Raw genomic sequence first — 19,586 nt, 5'->3', positions numbered from 1 at the left:
CATTAAAAAATATATTTTTTTCAGCGATTTTCGTCTCGTTCCTTCCTTACCGCATCCCTGTCGTGGCAATAATCACGTTAACCCACACCCTCGAGTGTAATATTGCTTAAATCTCCGGCACCGTTAACCCGGTCGATGCCAAATTTTGCACACACACTCCCTCGATGCCAACGATGAACCTCTGCACCAAATTTTCCAGAACGGCCAGTTATAGCGCCACCAGGAGGCCGCTTTGTGCAAAACCAGTTTTTGGACCGTACACCTACAGATTTTGTCCAAACATCACGCAAATTGGTACACAGTCTCTCTAGAGCCATTCAACGAAACGGGTCTTTCAGATTTCTCAGACTCCATTCTGATTGGCTAAGATTGGCTTCCAAAGTTCGCAGGAGTGCTCAGTTTCAAACAAAATGCTGCAAATCATGAACACATCGTGTGATTTCCGTGAAATTGTGCACGCACATTCCCACTAGGCCGAGGAGGAAATGCCACATGAACATTTTCAACTCAGCCTCATGGTGGCGCTATAACTGGCCCAAAAGTGTTTTTACCTCTAACTGCACGGATCTGTGGATAACTTTGTATGCCAACTCCCTAGAGGCCAAGGAAAAACCTTTGCCTGGAATTTTTCACATCAGCGCCACCAGGAGGCCGACATATGTAAAACACATTTTCTAATATTACTCCTTCAGATTTTATCCAAATTTCATGCAAATCGGTACACATGCTCTTCATAGTCATGTGATCAAGACGGGTTTGTTTGATTTCTCATAATCCACCCTCATTGGCTACGATTGGCTTCTAAACTTTACAGGAGTAGCCCGCTTTGTACAAATCGCCACAACTACTCAACGCAGCGTCCGATTGTGGTGAAACTGTGCATGCATATTCCCACTAGGCTTTGGAAGAAATGCCACTTGACAGTTTTCAAATCAGCCTCATGGTGGCGCTACAACAGGCCAAGCCGCGTCACACACACACACACACACGTTTATATTGCTCCTAAACATTTTGCCAAACATCACACACACACTCCTATCCTCCTGGTGGAGACCGGTGCCCAGAAGGGCACTTTTTCTAGTTTCTGTGTGTGGTGAGTGGTATCCTGTATCCGAGACTCTCGTAAGGATCCTCCACCGGGACGTAGTCTACTCATCTCTCTACTCCTCCCGCCCACCATTCCCTGCTGACAGGTGCCGCCCCAACCCGTAGGAATACATGCAGTGAAACAGGGGCCAATTGTGCTCTTATAGACGCCCGACAAAGCTGTATGCACCACGGTAGATTCTAACCCACAACCTCTGTGGTGGTGGGCAGGGACTTTGAGTGCCGCCCCAAAGTGCTTTATAACATGTATTACATTCACACGCATTAATCATTCACTGATGGTGGAGGAAACCATGCAAAGCACCATCCAGCTCATCAGGAGCAGCTAGGGGTTCAGTTAATTGCTCAAGGACACTGACAGTAAAGAGAGCCCAGGATCGAACCGTACACCCTACTCAATTAAGTGTTGTCCATTTGATTGCTGCGTAAAACAAAATGTGATTGTGTGCAATAATCACTGAATCCCAACATTAAAAGGGGTGTAATTGATTTTGTAGTTTTGTTAAAAGAAGTGTGAAATGGGAAGTGATAAAACAAAACACATATTGAACAGACAACATTGGAACTGGAGCTCTATAAAATGGAAGGTGGTAATTGGCAACCCACCTGAAAATCTATACTGTTTAATTACTAAAGAGCTGAGACGGGGAGAGCCCTGTTACTGAACAGACACCATTGATGATATTCACACGGCTGCCATCTTGCCAGCAAGGTGATACCTAGGTGACACTTCCCATAAAGAGCCCATTCATCCAAACAGAAAAATCCTCTCTTAATTATATTAAACAACGTCAAAATCACCAACATTGCAGTTTCTAAGTATCAGAGTATGGAAGCGCTCGTTATCAGTAAAGCAACCTCCTGCTGTCTCCTGCATTATGTGCACATTCAAAACAGGTGGTACGCATGGGCCATTGAGTGATAGTCAACAAGCACTTCCAAACTCATCTGCAAGGAATTTCTTGACAGGAAGTAGCTGATAAAATGTCTACGGTGGATTTTTATGAAACAAACACTTTACAGATTGAAAGAGGATAATTCAAGCTTTCCCTACAGCTGCAATGTTGGTGATTTTGACGTTGTTTAATATAATTAGAGAGGACTTTTCTGTTTGGATGAATGGGTTGTCTATGGGAAGTGTCACCTATAGGTATCACCTTGCTGGCAAGATGGCAGCCGTGTGAATAAGGCTAATAGCAAGGATTAATGTCAATGAAGGACCCCAATTTTGGCCACGGAACAATCAGAAACATATTTCCCCCATGTTATTATATTTGTATTTTTTTCAAAACTATGCAAACACTTTTACATTCCTCTCAAGATTTTTGAAAATAGATAAGCTCAACATGTTGCATCGCAACATGTTGTAATGTATCATTACAGCGTTGCGTTACATGGCGTTGTGAGCTTGTACGTCTACTATTTTCAAAATAATATGTATACAAGTTTAGTGATTTTGATGCTAAATTTACACATTTTCCTGGGGACCCCCTGGAACCCCCTCTAGGACCCCTGGGTGGTTCCCGGTGCTCTATAAAAATAATAACCATCATATACAGTAGAGCTTTAACCTTTTGATATAACTTGCAGTGCCTTTAAAACCTGGTTTGGTTGATAATATGTGAACCAAAAGAGAGTTGCCTCCTTTGAAGCCTGTTGCTTCAATTAGCAGGAGATGGGAAGCCTTCCACGTGCGACACACGGCCACGGAACGCGTTTTTTACACGGACTGAACGAGTGAGGACCTTTGCTTTACTTCCATGTCACTGCACAAACCAAAACGTCAACTACTCCCCCCACGCACCAAGTCATCCGGCGCGCTATTGTCTGACAACAACAATAGTAAAGATATTGTTGCGGGAGGGGATATAGTTTATTTTTCTCCGCGTATAGTAATATGCTTGAATTCAGCGGGTCCTCTCGCCTCCCCGTCTCTTCCGGGAAGGAAACCTCTTATCGCCATGCATATTCTAACTTTTTGCGTTTTGTCGTAAATTAACGTCCTACTTGATCACGCTATGCTAACTACAGCATCACACACAAGTACTAAAAGTAGCAGATCTGCTACTTTTGCTAATTTTGAATCCTGAAAAGTAACAGTTTTTTTACGTAGGCTTTGAGATTTCAGATACGTGTTCAGGTTTAAAAAGACAGGTGCCATTAAAAATACTGAATTATTTTGCTGATTACACACTAAAACTTGTATCTCAATAATCAAAAGTTTCCGATTTAGATTATAACATATTTACCACTCAAGCCCTATAGGCTATACTTTGGCTATTTGGAAAATGGCAGATCTACTGTATAAGCTCACAACTGAGTACTTCTTACAACTGACAGCACAACAGTGGCTCTCAATGCTTTTGGAGCTCAGACCATATAAACACATTTTGCTAGACCCCCACCCCCCCAACCCCTCCTCAAGGACCCCTGGGCGTCCACAGACCCAAATTTGATAACCAGTGCGCTAGCTTCATTAGCATGCGTGCTAGCTTCATTAGCATACAGGCTAGCTTCATTAGCATGCATGCTACAGCTTCATTAGCATGCACGCATACGGTTCTCCGTCTCTCTGCCAGTCAGAGGAGTGCAAAGCGAACAGACGGTCCGAGGAGGAGAACAAGGCTCAGCGGAGCGGCGGGTGGAAGAGGGGAGTCGTGCTCCTCAGCTGCTTAAAGTGCTAATTGTGCTGGCCGCTGGCCTGACCCTGACCCTCCGCGCTGACCCTGACCTCCCGCTACCATTCAGAGGGTCGCGTTCTCACGGCCGCTCACGCCGCTCAAAGTAGAGCTGGCCCCTGGGTGGGTCCCCTATACACCCCCCCCCCCCCACACACACACACACACACACACACACACACAAACACACACCCCAGAGGTGGGGCAATGAGGGCGACTGTCACCTCACTGCTGGGCAAATCGTCACATCTGCAACTTTGAGGGGCAACCAGTTCAGATCTTGCAAGAGAAACAAGCGTTCAGGTCTATGAACGACCCCAAAAGAAGCGATTATGCCATATGTGCACGCACGCAAATATTTGAGAATTGAATTTACAGAAAAACGAGCTCAGTTGTTTATTATAAGCTTATAAGCTTGGAGATCGACTATTTCCGGTGCACGACACATAACACACAGCTATATGAATCAGCATAACCCTTGTAACCCCTAAACCCAACCTCTGAATGCCTTTACTAATCCTATCCTCAAGCTCAATCTTTTCCCAATTGTAAGCCTAATTCTAAAAATCGGTTTTGGGGACCAGGAGAATGGTCCTCACAATGTCTATTTCTCAAATGCTACTGCTTACGCAAGAGCGTGCGTGTGCACACACACACACACACACACACACACACACACACACACACACACACACACACACACACACACACACACACACACACACACACACACACACACACACACACACACACACACACACACACACACACACACACACACACACACACACTCCTCCCTCTTTCACAAAGGCTGTAGTAGTCTCTAGACTCAGAGGTCTCTGGACAATGGCTTAGGCGTGCGTGACAGAAGAGCTACCGCAGCTACTTAAGTCCATTGCGGTGGGGGGATTGGGTGGGGGGATTGGATGAGGGGATTGGGTGGGGGGGATTGGGTGGGTGGATTGGGTGGAGGGATTGGGTGGGGGGATTGGGTGGAGGGATTGGTTGGGGGGATTGGGTGGAGGGATTGGGTGGGTGGGGGGTTTGGGTGGAGGGATTGGGTGGATTGATTGGGTGGGTGGATTGGGTGGAGGGATTGGGTGGGTGGATTGGGTGGGTGGATTGGGTGGAGGGATTGGGTGGGTGGGGGGGATTGGGTGGGGGGATTGGGTGGAGGGATTGGGTGGGGGGATTGGGTGGAGAGATTGGGTGAGGGGATTGGGTGGAGGGATTGGGTGGAGGATTGGGTGGGGGGATTGGGTGGAGGGATTGGGTGGGGGATTGGGTGGGGGGATTGGGTGGGGGGGATTGGGTGGGCGGGATTGGGTGGGGGGGATTGGGTGGGGGGCGGTGGTTTGGGGGTGTTCAATCCGTGACACCCCCCTCACCTGCCACTCCCAAAGGTCAGGGAAGGTCACGATCGATCTGGTAGTATTCTGAGAAGGAGAGACAAAAAATTATAATAAACAAACAAAGCTGTGACCGCTGCTCCGCAACGTCCTATAAGATGATAGACGGGTTGGTTTCTAATTTAGCTACAAATTTAACTCTATTGAGATGCCATTAGTTGAAATGATGTCCTAGGGATGCAGGAATTGAGAATCCAAATCGTTTGGAGGTGTACAACTTAATGGTGTGAACAGCTCTATGAAGGCCGTCTAGGACAGGGGTTCGCAAACCTTTTCATGTCAGGGACCTATTTGGCCGCCTATCTGAACAATGTTTTGTGCCAGGGACCACCAGATTTATGTTTAAGAATTCAAAATCATAAAAAGTGTTTTTCAAAATGTTGTGGTAAAGTATGGGTAAAATTATTGTGATGCTGAATTAACACATGTTGACCCCACTTTGAGAAGCGTCTCCTTGAGAGAGTTCCAGGGGGTCCCCAGCTAAATGATAATTAGGAACCAAATGGACCCATTTGAGTGTACAAATGGAACCAAATGGACCCGTTAGGGTACACTCTCAGAGTTAAATTAACTTAGATTTTACAATATGGGGTCCCAGAGATAGAAATGCCATTAAATGGGGGTCCGTAGCCTAATTCAGGTCAAACTTGGGGTCCTTGAAATGAAAATGGTTGAAAATCACTGCTATAGCCATAAAAATCTTCTCTTATGGAGGGGTCCCTGGCATATCTTTTCATATGGGGGTTCGCGGGCTGATAAGTGTCAATTGGGGGTCCTTGACATGAAACAGTTTGGGAACCGCTGGTCTAGGACATGCAGAGGGATGGATAGATTCTAGTTGAGTTTGTCAAACAGCTCTTTAAGGACCGACCCGCCCTGCACACTGCTGCACTTCAGCATGGAGAGAGAGGACAGCAGGTTTCATTTCATCGCTCTCGGGCGTGGAATCCTTGTATGTCCAAAACCGTTACTTTTAAATGAAATGACAAAATGAGAATCACATGGATCTCAAGTAGCTATTGTTTGTCACTACTTTTCATTGGTTCGATAAACCCAAAGACCACTTTCACTTGATCATTAACTGTATGTCATTTTGTTGCTTTTTATTATTGAAAAAATATTAAAGAAATAGTGAAAAAGCAGACCTACTGTACAGTACAAGCTCTAAATGAGCTGTGATGAGCTTTTTATGTAGGCCTACAGTACAGTATGATGATCTATTTTTTATGTATATGATGTATTGCAATGTTTTTATTCTTGCTTAAAGGAGCATTCAGTGATTTGGGTGATTTGGAAAAGAACCCGGTCCGCCCCGGTAACAAGATGTGCACATGCACACGCTCTACAGTGGGGGAAGTACAACAGACCAACAGCACATGCACCAAGGCCGGGCCCACTCGATCATGATTGGAGGAAGGCCCCTCTCATCCTGATTGGATGAAGGCTTTGCCACCCAAAGCCCAAACCGAAACTAGGGTTTTTTGACCCCAGGGGCTCACTGGGGACAGGGAGGAACTCCTTATATGGTCAGCACACTTTATAGTAGGGAGGATTATCCAAAAAATAAGTGATATTTGAATTAAGTGAAATCACTGAATATACCTTTAATGTAAATCTCTCTGGATTAAGAGCGTCTTCTAAATGCCTAAATTGTAAATTGAGTTTGTAGATTTGCTATTTTCACCACGTTTGTGTGACACTCCTGATTCATGTGGAAGTAGGGCTATGATTTATGAAACATTATATATTCTTTAAATATGGAGATGACAGGTTCCTTCCCGACAGCAACGCTATACATATAGCAAAACACATTTTGTTGTGACGAAGCAGGGCTTTCATTTGCAAAACAATAATACAAATAAAAATAAACTTTGAAATATGGAGATACAAGGTTTCTGCCCGACAGCAGCTATTTGAAGCAGCCTCCGTCAAATATGTGCATTAATAACCTGCCAGGCCCCTCTACGCTCAGAACCCCCCCCCCCCCCCTCCAGCGGGGAGCGGGGTGGAAATGAGAATGGCAACAATAGCACTTAAAAAGAAAAAGCACAGACAGACAGAACGACCCATTGCATAGTCAGACTGGGCTCTGTGTGCGCGCGTGCGTGTGTGTGTGTATGTGTGTGTGTGTGGGTTGGGGGGCATGCGTGCGTGTGTGCATGTGTGCGTGCGTGCGTGCGTGTGCGTATGCAAGTGTGTGGGTGACAGAGAGACAGAAAGGGCGTGTTCGCATATCTGCGTTTGTCTAAGAGATGCTGCATGTGTGCGTGCGTGCGTGCGTGCGTGCGTGCGTGCGTGCGTGCGTGCGTGCGTGCGTGCGTGCGTGCGTGCGTGCGTGCGTGCGTGGAGACATGGGTGTGCATTCTGTGCAATTAACCCCCCACCACCACCATAAGATCAGGGGAAAAGAAAAACACGTTATTTTGACGGAGACAATATCCCCTGTAGGTAATTTGGTGTGTGTTTGTGCGTTTGTGCGTGCGTGCGTGCGTGCATGCCTATGGAAGCGTGTGGGTGACAGAGAGAGGAGAGAAGTGTGTGTGTGTGTGTGTGTGTGTGTGTGTGTGTGTGTGTGTGTGTGTGTGTGTGTGTGTGTGTGTGTGTGTGTGTGTAAATGTATCCATTGTGCATTGGGAAAAGAGTGACTATCTACGTCCAATGTCCTCCATCATCTCTCTCTGTCTCTCTCGCCCATCAGTGACAGTGCAGTGTCTAATGGCAATCGTTTTCTCTGTCTTCATTCCTCACTTCATCAACACCCTCGCCTCATTACCAGTTACCGCACGCACACGCGCGCACACGCACACACACACAGTGTTGACCGTGTGCTGCCTACAGTATAGTCTTAAGCATTACAACAAATATCTCTGTCCGTCGTCTCTCTCCCTCTCTGTGTGGGCTCTGTACACACAGAACGTACAGTACATCAGTGATGCTTACATAATTACCATTATAGTTATCGTGTTCAGTGTGAGTGGCCCTTAATTCTGAGAGTATACTACGCATGTTACATTTTGTTGCAAAACCTCTTTATCTCCCTAGTCTAATGTGCTGTGTTTTTTTTGTAAATCAATGGCCTACTTCATCATACTACAGCGTCAAGCAAAAGCATCAAAGATAGATATGTTTCGTGCCGTGTTTTGGGCTTGTAGATCTGTTACTTTTGCTATTTTTTTGTTTTTTATCACTTAAAATGTTATTAATTTTTAAACTGACAAAAGAAAGAAAACACACACAGAAAAGGAAAAAACACAGTACAAACAGACATAAAAAAAAAAAAAAGGAACCAAATACAAACGACACAGCGTTTCAGACCCTGCATGTTACATATCCCTAGGCATTTACCCATACCCATTCATTCTGCTCAATCTTATTAGTATTATAACTACTCTTCTTTTGCTTTTTTATTTGAAGGTTTTGGACATACTGTATGAGGTTTCCACCCGACAGAGACAGAGAGGGAACCCCCGAAAGAAACTCTGAGGGTCCCTGGACCAAACTTTGAGAATCAGTACGTATTAAACTTATCATGACATACGTGAACTTGTACTGTACTTTTTAACTTGTTGACTGAGCTTTATTAGCAGTAAGACCTTTTTCTCATGCTATTCAAGCTATATCTTGTTACCTCATCACTTTTGTGGTTGTTGTACATTGTTGCCCTTTAACCCACTAAAACAATTTTAGTTGACAAATAGCAGATGTACAAGCTTGCAGCATGGCACAAAGTGTACTGTATATCGGCATTTTTTTATTCATAGCCAATTCAAGTGTTTGAATGTATTTTTTTTTTGTACATTTTGCTCAAAACTCATTGCGATTTGGCTAGATCTGCATTTTTTGTGTGACACTGTAGTATGATGAAGTAGAGCATTTATTTACGAAAAAAAAAAAAGTAAGTTGAAATATGGAGATACAAGATGCCTTTAACAACAGCAACGATATGCTCGTTAGTCGTGTACTTCAGTTAAATGTTTCTAATCCAAAGGCGCTAGGCTACTCAGTCAAAAATATCAACACAATAGTTAGTAGACAAAATGTCTCTCTATAACCATATATTTTCTACTACAATAGATGACTCGGCCCCTCTATGGAGCTTTTACTCAGTAGACACAATGCTGTTGGCAGCCATTTTAATGTCTCTCTATAACCATATCAACACAATAGTTACTCAGTAGACACAATGCTGTTGGCAGCCATTTTAATGTCTCTCTATAACCATATCAACACAATAGTTACTCAGTAGACACAATGCTGTTGGCAGCCATTTTGATAAACAGCCATGGCAGGCCACAGGTGCAGAACACAGCGACAGATAATGGTGTTCTCTGTGACTCTGAAGGGTTGCAGTCATTGAAGAGAGAGAGAGAGAGAGAGAGAGAATGTGTGTGTGTGTGTGCGCGTGCGTGCGTGCGTGCGTGCGTGCGTGCGTGCGTGCGTGCGCGTGTGTGTGTGTGATTGAAGGACCTACCGGCCACGTTGGCCACATCTGCTGTGGTGACGTTCTGAGAGTTGCGCTGCACCTTGAAGGTCACAGCCGGACCCACCACCCTGTTACACACAAAAATAATGTATTTTATAGGATGGACGGACAGACGGATGGACACAGACAGACAGACAGACAGACAGACAGACAGACAGACAGACAGACAGACAGACACTATAAGAAAATTCCAATGTGCATTATACCGGTAGATGATGTGAAGTTACAAGTTTGTTTAACAAAAATGGATGAAAGTCCAACGGTCTCTAAAGCATAAAACTGATATCTGGAACTAATTTCAAAACAATGTACTGCAAGCATGTACAGTACGGACTGGAGGTGGAGTTCTTCCTCTTGTATGGACACATTTAGGGTTCTATTTGTCAATGCTATAAACCAGGGGTGCCCACACATTTATTAGGAACTCCATTCACACATTTTATAATTCAGCTTACTGGAGACACATGCTGGAACTTTTTACTTTGAAATGATTTGTAGTTTCTGAGTTATTTAACTTAAACGCCCAATGCATTCTCAATGGCAATAGCACAAACTTTCGCATGCTACTAGTCCTACATACTTACACCTATAGAAACCCCATTCAAACCTATTTAGGTTCATCTTACGGTGGACATGTTTGCCTGAAATGGAATCTTTGAAATGTTTCATAGTTTTAGAAATATATAGTGCTTTCAAATTTGAGAAATTTATAATGGGGCTCAATGGCAGATATTGGCACGTCAAAAAAGCACTTTCACCTAGAAACTCCATTCACACATTTTATAATTCAGCTTACTGTGGAGACACATGCTGGAACTTTTTACTTTGAAATGATTTGTAGTTTCGGAGTTATTTAACTTAAACGCCCAATGCATTCTCAATGGCAATTACACAAACTTTGGCATGCTACTTGTCCTACATACTTATAGCCTGGCTAATAAACCAGACTAATATCACACAACACTGTCGCGGTATATCAGTCTGGGCTGGCTCCACTTGGATTTCATTTCCCGGGGCACATTTTCTCTTTGACGCAATTGGTCAGAGCTACTGTCAGTCAAAGGTCTCAAGCATTGAACGTCACTGTACCAAAGCCCGCCCATATTGCATACCGTGTCCCGATTGGTCCAACCTGTTCTCGGTTGTAGGAAAGAGGCGTGCTACTGAGCCTCGCCAGACCGTAATCCGCTGGTAGGCAACTTTTTTTTGCCAACGGCTGATTCGGTCTGGTTTATTAACCAGGCTAACATACTTACACCTAGAAACCCCATTCAAACCTATTTAGGTTAATCTTACGGTGGACATGTTTGCCTGAAAAGAAATCTTTGAAATGTTTCATAGTTTTAGAAATATATAGTGCAAGGACACTTCGACACCAACTCTGGGGGAGCCCGGGTTCGAACTGGCAACCTTGCAGTTACCATCCAGCCACTCTACCCCCTGAGCCACCGCCGCCCTGTTTTGGTTTGACTATAGTTTATGACAGAATGGAGAGAGAAAGCTAAGTTCATTGACAAAGTACATTTGGAATTTGTCACCCATCCTACATACCCTATACCAGGGGTGCCCACACTTTTTGACTACTTTCAAAATGACCAGCTCGGCAAGATCTACCCACCAAATCAATTATTATACAAGTAAGACGCGTAAACGTGGGAAGCGAATAAAGCTGCAGTCTGACAAACACACACACAGAGACCTCTGTATCCTTCCAATTTCAGTTCGTATTGGTTTGCTCCCAATCTTTTGCCCTCTGGTGGCGGGCGGGTGGTGTTACAGCGTGACACACAAACACACACAGACAGTTTTGGCCAGCTTCTATAGTTAGTGCTCACTTTGTTCGCAACCATTGCTGAAAATAGTTTAAATATGTACCTGAGGGGGCTTCGGAAGTAGTAGAGTTTGTGTTACATTTTGTACAGTACAAGACAAATGCACATGGAATGGGAAATAGAGGGGGAGAAATGTTTTTTTTGTTTTTTTTAAATCGTTTTTTTTCTTCAATATATTTAAATGAAATACTCTTTAGGGGCATGTCATGTGATCTACCTGCACAGCCTTTGTGATCTACTGGTAGATCGCAATCTACCTTTTGGGCACCCCTGCTATAAACCAATTATCCCTAAACTATTTTTTTTAAAACATTTCTGAATAGTTAAAATAGCCAATCTACAAGCTCACAACGTGTCGATGTAGATCGGCTAGTTGAACTATTCAAAAATGTTTTTCAAAATAGTAAAAAAATAAAAGGCAAAGAAGTTTAGGGATAAGGGGTTTAGCATGGATGAAAATAGAGCCCCTTGAGCCTAGTGTCAGGCGGGACAGTGCTTCAATTCTCCACCCAACCAGAATGGTCATAATCATTTGAACTACATAAATACAACATAAAAGCCCACTTATCTCATTCCTCAAAGAATCGGCACAAACACAGGGATACATTAATTCTACTATTAAACCACCAAAATGTGGAATGCCCTACCACCAGCCATCAGAGTGGAATGCCCTACCACCAGCCATCAGAGTGGAATGCCCTACCACCAGCCATCAGAGTGGAATGCCCTACCACCAGCCATCAGAGTGTGAGACTACCCTCCTTTAGATAAGTCTTCTAGCTTGCTGGAAGGAATTACCTCCCACTGTTTTTCTGTAAATATGTTTGGCCTCTCACACTAAAAGTTTGAATCCTGGGTAGGACATGCATGTCGTATTGCAGTATTGGAGCTTTAGATGGCCATATATGGAGGTGTGACGTGTCACGAGGCACCATATATGGAGATCTAAGGGTCTTCATGATGTCACGTGATGTCACGAGGCATGACCATATATGGAGATGTGATGTCACAAGGCATGACCATATATGGAGGCATGGGTGGGTGACGGACGGACGGACAGACGGACGGACGGACCTACGGTCGCAATCATACTATATTGTACTTGAAGGTTTGGCAACAGTGTGACACACACACACACGTGTGACAGACAGACAGACAGACAGACAGACAGACAGACAGACAGACAGACAGACAGACAGACAGACAGACAGACAGACAGACAGACAGACAGACAGACAGACAGACAGACAGACAGACTATAGTGTAGCTCATTAAATGGGGGCTGTGTGTAGCTGTTGAAAAGGGCTTTAACCGTGCAGGGCACTCCCCAGAGCCCCTCACAATCCTCAGTGCCGACGCCAGCTATAACCTCTTCAATCCAAATGTTACATTACATTACATGGCCGCCAGCACTGAGAAGCACGCTGGGAAACCGTTGGAGGGGTGGTGGTGGAGGTGGTCTACGGCAGCATTGGCTCTCAACGTGGTGCTGGGGGGGTGAGGGTGTCCACTTTATCCATATATTAATCGTAGAAAAATAGCAGATATAGGCCTTTTTACTGACCATTGTCTCCTTTTTTCTCTCTCTGCCAACAATGCATTTCTGGCCACACAACTGCCGGTCGCTGGATATTGTCTCTGTTCCGCACCATTCTCTGTAAACATTAGAGTTGGTTGCGTGCCCTGTGTGCGCACAATGATTTGGCATCGAGGTGATCCCATCTCTAGTAGCCCATTTTATGATGTATTCATTCTTATTCTTAGTTAACTTGTTCTGACTCTTGACAGCTGCGCTTAGCTGTAGCCTATAACTCCTGTGTTTCATTACTGCCCTAGCTCCTTTTGATTTCTGTCAAGGTTGTGTTCCCATAATATTACCAATTGACACATCAGCCAAATTATCTGAATGAATGACAATCGGAAATTATGCCCATATTTGAGACACTGGAAATAGGTGGCTATGTGTGCTTTATTTAAAAGTAGGATTTTATTTTTTAATAGCTCTATATTCTGATATGCAGGGTTGGGCAGTAACTAATTACTAGTAATATATTACTGTAATATTATTACTTTTCCCAGTGACGAGTAGTATACAGTAAGGTATTACAGTAATATTATACCTATTTACTTTGTAAAAAATAGCACACAACTTTTGTTTTTGTTTTGTTTTTTTGGCTGTTGAAAACATTTCATTTAAAAGGTCGAGAGAGATTGCTGCTTTATTTGATAGCCCTTTTGGCTGATTGGTGACTCTTCTTCTTAATTATTATTCAAAACAATTGGATTCAGTTCTAAAAGAAGCTGACTAAACAGATTGGGTTATTGTACATCCTTTTTTTGCGGGTGGGGGGGGGGCGCGCAAAAGTAATATGTAATATTATATAATATCAATATGTAGGCTAATTAGTCTTGATTCCAAGTAATAAGAAATATATTATTACTTTTTCTAAGGAGTAATAAGTAATAAGTAACATATTACTCTCCTATATTGAGTGTGTGTGTGTGTGTGTGTGTTAGGAGGACGCCATAATCTCTCATGCTGTCACCCGGGCTGCGTGGCTCCGAGGTACACACTAGAACATTATTTGTCACCTGCATCAACAGAGTGACACACAGAGGGAAGAGGGGGTCCTTCTGTTTGATGGAATAAATCACTCCTCTTGACTTGATCACACATCCATCTGTCCCTGCCTGCCACCCAAGGCCTTGGGGGAGGGAGGGAGGGAGGGAGGATGGTGGAAAGAAAAGAAATGGGAAAGAAAAAGGAATGATAGCCATGTTGACTTTGAAGCAAGGTTATTATATTTCATTTTTAGGCTATTCCTTTATGTTTTCCATTTCAGTTCCATTCAAACATCTTTAAAGCGGAATCAGAACTAATATTGTTTTATTAAACATCAGCTATTTTCGAAGAGCTGATGTTTAAGGGAAACATTTATTATTATGGAAAGTAAACACAGTGATTCTCTGGCAAATACATAGACATTATATTTGAAGACATTATGGACAAACCCGTACCTTAACATGAACACATTCAGAGAATTCACACATTTATTGATAGACCAAATGTAACGATATTGAATGGAAAAGTAATTAAACCCCTCTTTTTCTTTTTTCTTCCTAAAATTGCTAAATACAAAACACAAGTACTTAGTATGGATGCAATAGATTAGGTGCATTGCAAAGCGATTCAATACCGATTATTTGCATTTCAAAACGATACGATACGTATACTATATAAGGTAAAACGATACAATATGTTGAGTTTCCATTTTGATGGATTTGGATTTTTCGATGCAGTTACTATATTGTTGTTGCGACTGTAGGTCGCAGATTACTAAGAAAACCTGCAAAACCTGTCATCTGTCCGTCATGCCACCATATATGGCCGTCAGTTCGTTCCGCCTCGCGACACGTCACGACACTATATGGTTGACGCTCCAAATATGGCCGTGTCCATATATGAAGATCACGAAACTGACTTCATCAAACCCTGGATAGCCAGCCATACATGAAGAAGATATAGAGCCGGCCAGCAACTCTACATCTGATCTCAAACCATTAGATCTTATAGAGCTGACCTGTTCTGACATTCCACATGTTGATCCTTCCCCATCCATCCTTCCTCTTCGATGTCTCCCATTTGACGGATGCCTGTTCATTCAAACTCTAGACGGGCCTGCCCCAAAGTTATTAGTGCAGCCGCGCCCGGCAGCCGGCGAAAACTAGAGTCCTCAACAGGACAGAAAATTAAGGCCCGGCCCTACCTGGGCCCTCATAAAACCCTGTACACTCAAGACACTGCCCCTGCTGCCACCCTTAGATCTCCATATGGAGCAGAACTGTTCTAACATTCCATATGTTGATCTGACCTCATCAAACCCTGTACACTCAAGACATACTCCATATACGGCCAGTACAGAAATCCTTCCATATGTTGATCTGACCCCCCATGCAAAAGCGCCAGTGCTCGCCCAGCAGTCTGCCGTCACCCAGGCGGATGCATGCTTCTCGCCCTCTGGGCGTATTACTGCTATATATATATATATATATATATATATATACACACACATGCACACACTAACATGCCCTCTTCTGTTTTTGAGGGGCGCTAGCCCCTCCTATATACAGGTTTAATTTTTGTTTTTAGTTCAATGTTTGTTTTAAAAATGCCATTGACAATAAAGAGAATTTAATGTTTGTTTTGTCACCGTTTGTTTTATATCATCATTACATCACCTAATCATCTTGAGATAATAAGAGCGCCTGCCCCTCACTTCACACAGGTGTGATTTTTAAAAATCAAATGCTATTCTTGTATGTACCCCTGACATATTGAGCATTTCAAAATAATATATTGCTTAATACCCTTTGATAATAAGCCCACATTTCGTTAATATACGTTTAATCATTTGGACCCCAGTACTTACACAGTAGGATCATCAGTGTTTATTTAACTTTGAGTGTGTATGGAGCCAAATTGACCATACGGTTCCAACTATCAATCATTGTACTGCAGTCCTCCATTATTTACAATAACATTCTACAATGTGTGTCCGTCCGTCTGTCTATCCATTCCTACCTAAACTGATGTATATTATATAGGCCTATACAGCATTAGGCACTGTGGCAGCTACTGATAAATGCTGATGGTATATAATATGCCAATCAATTATTAATTATACATTATGTTGCACATACGCTGGTCTATATTTTTAATATACTGTTAGTACAAAAATACTGATCATTTTTTTCTGTTATTGTTTTTCTGTCTCTTCTATTCCCTTTACTAATTTAGTATGCAGCTATACATTGTCTGAAGGACACTGAACAAAACTATGTTTTCTCAAATGTAAACCGTGTGCACGATCTTGATGGATCCATCCATCCATCCATCCATCCATCCATCCATCCATCCATCCATCCATCCCTGTCTAAAGAGAGTTCATGTCAAACCATTATGTCATTGGCTAATAGACATAGTGTGCCGTAAGGGTTAGACATGTAACATAATGAGAACAAGGAGTCATAATTCACATGTATTAATGACTGTGCTTTGTTCAACCTGTCAGTCTATAATGGTCCATAATATCGCCCACTCCTAGCTCAGGACCACTGTCCCCCTCTAGTGGTGAGTGTGTGATAGGACGGCTCAGACAGACATTACGTCACCTTGATCAACACAAATCATGTAGAGACTCAAGAGAAGGTATAGAGGGAGTAAATGATGTTCAACTATGCATTCAGCTTTGCACTTCACCTCAAATCACGCCGTGCTGGACTCATAACCTTGGGTGATTATGTTTATCTCTGTTGTGAGCATGCCATTTTACTGTAGGTCAAACATTTTCAAAATGTCGGAAAATAGGTAATCTAGCCTATCTACCGAACCGAGATTATAATCTCTAAAGACCCTCTATTTAATATTTGTGCTACAGCGAGCTTGTAGATCTGCAATTTTTTTTTTTTTTTAAGATATATTTTTTTGCGGCTTACGCCTTTTATTGGTTTTTGAAGGGACAGACAGTAGGCTGACAGGAAACGGGAGAGAGATGGGGGAAGACATGCAGTAAAGGCCGTGTCGGGCTCGGGAGTCGAACCCGCGGCACACTGCGACTGGATTACCAGTCGGGTGGCCAGACGGTTACGCCACCGCCTGGGCCGATCTGCAATTTTTTGGCTATACTTCCACCTACTTCCGGATAATTCTCGCCATGCGACACCATTGTACGACAAAGTACAAAATCAGCCATGAAGACGAACACATCGAGGCTTATACAACTACTATCCCCCCGGCCAACTGTCACTCTAGGCTGGAGGATTTAAGCTCCCTAGTCCATACACATCGGGAGCTTGACTCATTTTATCCAAATGCGTCAAATATATAACATCAAACTATTATTTTGGTGATGCCTGGTTTGTTCAAGATTCACGGGACGTATTGTCAGGTATGGTATATACGACTACATGCATTGCACGAGTGCATGCATGCACAAACTGGAATGGTCCATAATCGTTAATAACAGTATAAGAACAGCCCTAAAAGCAATAAATGAAATAAGGTTAAAACAAGTTCAAACCCCAGATCATCATACATGGCCATAATACACCAGCAGTCTTATAGCCTGGGAGAAGCTGCTGTTCCTACAGGTTGAGAAACATTTACCTTGCTTCGAAAATAAATTGCGTCACAATATCACTGTGCAATATTCACTTCCTGTGTGGATGTACTCATGGCACAAACATCAGTTCAAATTAATGAATGATTGATTCAGTGCACAGACTTTGTTTATCCTTTTTTAAATTTATCCGTTATGCCATGAAATTGATTCCTCCCCGCACACATGTCCGTGTTGTCACTGATGCTGTATCCTACTGACTCACCTGCCAGTGCGGAACCCCCACCGGGAGGACATAGAGCCTTCGTCCCACTCCTCCCGCCCAACAATCCCTGCTGACAGGTGCCGCCCCCCAGACCGCAGGAATACGCTCAGTTACAATTCACCCTTTATCAGCCTTCCTACAAATCATTTCAAAGTAAAAAGTTCCAGCATTTGTCTTCACAGTAAGCTGAATTATAAAATGTGTGAATGGAGTTTCTAGGTGAAAGTGATTTTTTGACGTGCCATAGAGCTGCCATTGAGCCCCATTATAAATGTATCAAATTTGAAAGCACTATATTTCTAAAACTATGAAACATTTCAAAGATTCCATTTCAGGCAAACATGTCCACCGTAAGATGAACCTAAATAGGTTTGAATGGGGTTTCCAGGTGTAAGTATATAGGACTAGTACCATGCCAAAGTTTGTGATATTGCCATTGAGAATGCATTGGGCGTTTTAAGTTAAATACGGGGGGACATATTTTGACAGCAGAAACTGCCTGTCATAATTTCCCCCTCCCTATTCCAAAGCCCCCCCAGGTACATTATATATTTAAACAATTTTCAGCAATGGTACACTTATTTTTTCAGTGGGTAGATCTTGTTGAGCTGGTCATTTTGAAAGTAGATCTCACGTCATAAATGTGTGGGCACCCCTGATCTACAGTATAGGACTATATGAACCACTGTCCATGGTCGGGGGAGGGAAGCCAGGTGGGGAGGTTGTCATTGCACTAGTGACTCCTATAGGCTGGTAGGCGGAAACCGGCAACTGTCAGCAAGGAATGTTGAACGGGAGGAGTAGGACGGACCGTTCTCCTGTATAGGGTACAACAGCAGTGGCAATGTCACACGTGTGGAGGAATTGAGTGACATAACAACTAAACTGGGACTAAAAAAGTGGTAAAAAGAGTTGACTATTCAAAAAAAAAAAGATCATGATTGCTTTCATCGTTTCTTTCAATGGCATACTTCATAGCTCTCTTTCTCTCTCTCTCTCTGTTCACACATGGTGCTCTTGGGTGGTATTACATAATCATTATGGAGATGCTCCTCTCCTCTCCCGTCTCTCCTACCTCAGCTTTCCTAATACGTTTTCTCGTCTCCCTCTGAGTTTGCTGTCTGTCTCTTCTACACTGTCAGTCTCTCAGTTTACTGTCCGTCTCTACACTGTCTCCCTCTCAGCTTTACTGTCTGTCTCTACACTATCTCCCTCTCAGCGTTACTGTCAATCTTCTACACTGTCTCCCTCTCAGCTTTCCTACATGTCTTGATTTGGTGTAGAGGGAAGAATGGAGGAGACCATAGATCCTTGGGAGACCATGATTAATGAATAATGAAGTTTAAGAGCTTAAAAGATGTCATTAGTCGATTCTGTGGACTTTCAATTTGCAAAATTCCAGGTGTTCTGCAATTGATTTCGATTACCAGTGGTCTTGTTTTATTAGGGCCTCACATCTTTCTATATGAAGGGATTTGTTTAATGAAACCATGGAATATATATATATATTTATGCCCATCTCTCTCTCTCTCTCTCTCTCTCTCTCTCTCTCTCTCTCTCTCTCTCTCTCTCTCTCTCTCTCTCTCTCTCTCTCTCTCTCTCTCTCTCTCTCTCTCTCTCTCTCTCTCTCTCTCTCTCTCTCTCTCTCTCTCTCTCTCTCTCTCTCTCTCTCTCTCTCTCTCTCTCTCTCTCT

The 19,586-nt window shown here is 43.2% G+C and overlaps 1 protein-coding gene across 1 annotated transcript in view; it reads right to left on the bottom strand.

Moving 5' to 3' along the window:
• Positions 1 to 19,586, bottom strand: part of LOC306943084 (receptor-type tyrosine-protein phosphatase N2-like) — a 196,020-nt gene that overhangs the window by 119,464 nt on the left and 56,970 nt on the right. Inside the window, exon 12 of the mRNA XM_079529287.1 lies at positions 9,666 to 9,745. Coding sequence (XP_079385413.1) covers positions 9,666 to 9,745 — 80 coding nt within the window. The remainder of the gene's footprint in view (positions 1 to 9,665; positions 9,746 to 19,586) is intronic.

Source organism: Electrona antarctica (assembly GCF_951216825.1).
Source record: "Electrona antarctica genome assembly, chromosome: 19".
Lineage (NCBI taxonomy): Eukaryota > Metazoa > Chordata > Actinopteri > Myctophiformes > Myctophidae > Electrona > Electrona antarctica.
Note: the sequence above shows the minus strand (reverse complement) of the source record. Positions and strands in the feature narration are given on the sequence as shown.